The 4,062-nt window shown below is 30.4% G+C and overlaps 1 protein-coding gene across 2 annotated transcripts in view; it reads right to left on the bottom strand.

The window, feature by feature from the left end:
* Positions 1–3,129: 3,129 nt before the first annotated feature.
* LOC106786266 (prothoracicotropic hormone-like) overlaps positions 3,130–4,062 on the bottom strand; it is a 6,647-nt gene continuing 5,714 nt past the window's right edge. For both annotated transcript variants that reach the window (XM_014747460.1, XM_014747461.1), the window contains 2 exons: positions 3,613–3,768; positions 3,130–3,423 (listed from right to left, as the gene is read on the bottom strand). In XM_014747460.1, the coding sequence (XP_014602946.1) occupies positions 3,277–3,423; positions 3,613–3,768 (303 nt within the window). In that variant the 3' untranslated portion in view covers positions 3,130–3,276. The remainder of the gene's footprint in view (positions 3,424–3,612; positions 3,769–4,062) is intronic.

The raw sequence follows: 4,062 nt of genomic DNA, 5'->3' as shown, positions 1-4,062 counted from the left end.
GTAGATGTGAGTGAAAGAGTGAGATGGATAGAAAACGAGAGAGAGAGAGAGAGAGAGAGAGAGAGAGAGAGAGAGAGAGAGAGAGAGAGAGAGAGCGAGAGAGAGAGAAAGGAGAAATTTCACGAAGAGCACATTAATAATATCGCGAGATACGCACACGATTAAACATGTGCACGTACATTCACGTAGAGATACATATTAAGTAATTGTAATTTGCATTCACGTGTGTCCACTTAAATGCTTTTCCATTAAAAATGTTAGAACGACAGTGCAATGTATAATCCAGTTATCGTAACGATAATGACCCGACTAAAATGCTTTTGCATTGAAGCGAATTTAACTGTAAACAAAAGATACAGAATAGTATTGTCGCGTTATGCCATTTGTATGTATATTTGTTATCGTTGCAACGGGTGCAAACGGGTCTTTCGTTTCCTATACATAGACCCCCCAAAATTATGTACAAATCTACCAATTGTTTAAACAATGGAAAATTATCTAGCAATCAGCTGACAATGAGGAAAGATAATACAATTTTGTCATCATTCTTCGTTTCTGTTCTCTTTTTTCTAGAAAATGTTGTTTGCGCGTGTTAATATTCAAAGGACGCTAGGATGAATTTTGTATCGTCATCATCTTTTTTTTCTGTTTTTCGTCGAACGATACGATACACTCCGATAACGCAAGCAACCCACACTCTTTCCTATTATCCTTTTCCAGTGCATAACACTTAACTCAAACACTCTCGAAGCACTCTGGTCGACTTTCCGGAGTCAAGTGCGGATATAACCACTTGAGCTACCGTTTACATTCTGTTCGATTTTTCATTTACCATTTCATACAGGTAAATGGGTATAAGCTTTGACCGGCTTTAAACGTGCATTATCTTTTTCGACCACTTCGTATTTTCCTATCTTCAACCGGTCGAAAGACGATGATGGGTTTGAGTTTGTATAAGCTACCAGGAGAGTGTATTCCTTTTTTCTTTAAACAATTGTTTTCTTTTTCAAATAGATAAATTGAATAAACTTATTGGATAGAATCTAGAAAAATTCAATGACCAAATTTGACTTTTATAACTTTTATGATTCGAAAGAAAAAAAGGAAAATAAGAAAATACTCGTGGGACACACGTTACCTACGAGGATTCAAGATCCATCCGGAGTACGTCAACCTTTTCCTTTGTCGCGAAAAAGTCTATAGAATATAACAGCTCCTACGAGAGGAATTCGGTGAGACTGTCTCCTTGTAAATATTGTTCTTTTAATGTCTCTGTGGAGAGCTATAAAAGATTCACATTTTTCACAACAACGATTATCGTTATGTACGTATATATGTCCTATACATATGCACATATACACATTTCTATGCTTTACGAATTTCAATTAACGAGTTATACGAAATATTCTAAATATGTACATGATTGTATTTAACATCATTTAAAAGGTTCTCAATGAAATAAATTCATTGTCAGAAAGAGAAGAGATATTTATAAAGTGAAGATTGGAATGAATGAATTCGTAAAGATCGTAGAACTGTGTTTGTCTGTATTAATATATACAACATATTTATATATGTATATATTATATTATATAAATCCGTCTTATATGTGGGCGTGTTTATGCGTGAAAAAGTACACGCGAATGCAGCAAGCAAGAATATAGGCTTTTCGAGCTCAAACGATCGTTCAAATGTTCGTCGGTTGACTGGTCAAGGTCGAATAATCGTCGGATGATTTAACTCATTTGTTAAAATGTTATTATATTGATAACTTTGAAATACGTGAATACTTATAAAATAATTCTTTTGACGGATCGTCGATAATTACTCGTTATTATTAATTATCTATAAAACATAATTTATCGAAAAAATTGCATATGAAATTTAGGTATATTTTCATAATTATACTACGATAAGCATAAATTCATTTTGGGGATATAAATGAATTATAATACTTTCATAATAAGAAAGTAAAATCAAATTTTACAAATGCAGATGTGTGTATGAATATGTGAATTTAATATTACGTAAGTTTCTTAACAGTTGAATTATTATTATTATTAGTTTTATTTTCGGCAGAATGAATAATTACATCGCGAGAGAAAATTGTTAACAAAATTTCGTTAAGACAAAGAAATTCTGTTTAATAATGTAACGAGATGAAAATGTCATTCGACTTCCCACAGGAAGAAGAACAACAACATCAACGCGGAGAAGCAAACCGAAGTAGCAGACACTATAGATATATGTTGTTAATTGATAAAATTACCCTGAACTCTCGGAAACACTAATGGCCAAATATGCATAGAAGAGGAGAGAGAGATAGAGAGAGTTATTGAAATTACAATCTGTCGTCGAGGAAACCACCGATACTAAAATTGATTGCAAAATTAGTCAACTTTCAAAAAGCTAATAAATTATATTAAAGTTCTTTTAAAAATCAAATATTTAATGAAATATTAATCATTGTATGTTTTATATTACGTAACATGTCATAGTATATCCGTGCATAAATAAATAAATAAAAATAATTAAAGAGAATTTATAGAGAATATATTAGACTATTCTAAATATTTTTTCAGTGCGGTTCTCTTTTTCGTTCTTATAGTATAACAGTTTTTTGAAAATGATTATAATTAATTCGTATAACTCAGGCGAGTCTTTCGCAGGCGATTCTCTCCCACAAAAAATCTCTAGGGTGAAATGGGTAAGTTGCTTCGGATGAGAAAAATGCGTAGTGGCTTTCCGTGTACGCGATTTCGTTCGTCTCTTACGACATGGTGCAACTCACAGCAGGATTTATTGATATACCTTGTAGATTTTTCTTAGGCTTCTAGTATGCACTTTTCAAATACTTGTCTATGATATTCCAAAGGATCCGAATATACGTATAGGGTGTCCTATTATAATCTTCATTATTTACTATAAAGATCAATAATAATAATAATAATAATAATAATAACGGCAAGAAAAAATATATTTGAACGAAAACTTTCCAAGATTATATTTTTCTAAGAATTTTGATAATTTCAATATCAAGATTTATTGAAATATTTGTTAATATTACTAACGATGTTTAATTCAAATAAAACACCCTATATATGTGCGTGTATATACATATAAATGCGTGATACATCATGATAATATATTACTGTTATTACATCTATTACTTTTCTTTTTCTTGACTATAGTATTTTATTTGTCCACTTTTCTACTTATCGATCGTTGAACTTGTTTTTTCTTTTAATTTCTTCTTTTTCTTATTCTTTTATTTCTTTATGTTTCGGACACGCAAGCAACCGCAACGTACATTGGTTTCAATTGCCATTTGTGACGAAGCGATTCAGGAAGTGGTGCATTATCATCCATGTAACTGTCATCTTCCATCAAAGTGGTCGTATCTCGTTCGCTAAGAATGTGTATCTGAAAAATATCGTTTTCAGTCAGAAGATAAATCAAAATATCTTCATGAATTAATTATTATTACATTTTATATTTTATCCTGAATAATTCCTAATAATCCTTTAACAACCATTCTAATGTACATATACTTTGTTTAGTTAATAAAATAAAATAGATGAAATATTGTAATAACATAAACATCCAACTCACCATATATTTTAACAATTTACATGAATTAAATTTATCCTGACATGTTTTCGGTTTGCAGCTGGATACTGTTATATGTCTAGGATAGTGTCCCTCACCTAGATCCTTTATCTCGTATTGACTCTCACAAGGACAATAGCTTTGAGAGTATAATATATTCTAACCAAAAAAATATCTTATTTGCATCATATATTACATGTATTACTTTTTCATTCATGCATATAAATAAATATCAATAAAAATAATCGAAAACGCTTGTATAAAATAAATAATGTTAGACCACTCTCTCTCTCTCTAAATTTTTACGGGGTGCGGTTCAATAAATTTTATTTTTCTTACGGAACAACGGCATAAATATTTATAATATTTCAAATCTATCATATATATTTAAATCATCGATTAATATAAAAAGCTAGAAAATATATATATATATATATATATATATATTTTCTA

Source organism: Polistes canadensis, unplaced genomic scaffold (assembly GCF_001313835.1).
Source record: "Polistes canadensis isolate GaletaPanama2010 unplaced genomic scaffold, ASM131383v1 scaffold_70, whole genome shotgun sequence".
Taxonomy (NCBI): domain Eukaryota; kingdom Metazoa; phylum Arthropoda; class Insecta; order Hymenoptera; family Vespidae; genus Polistes; species Polistes canadensis.
Note: the sequence above shows the minus strand (reverse complement) of the source record. Positions and strands in the feature narration are given on the sequence as shown.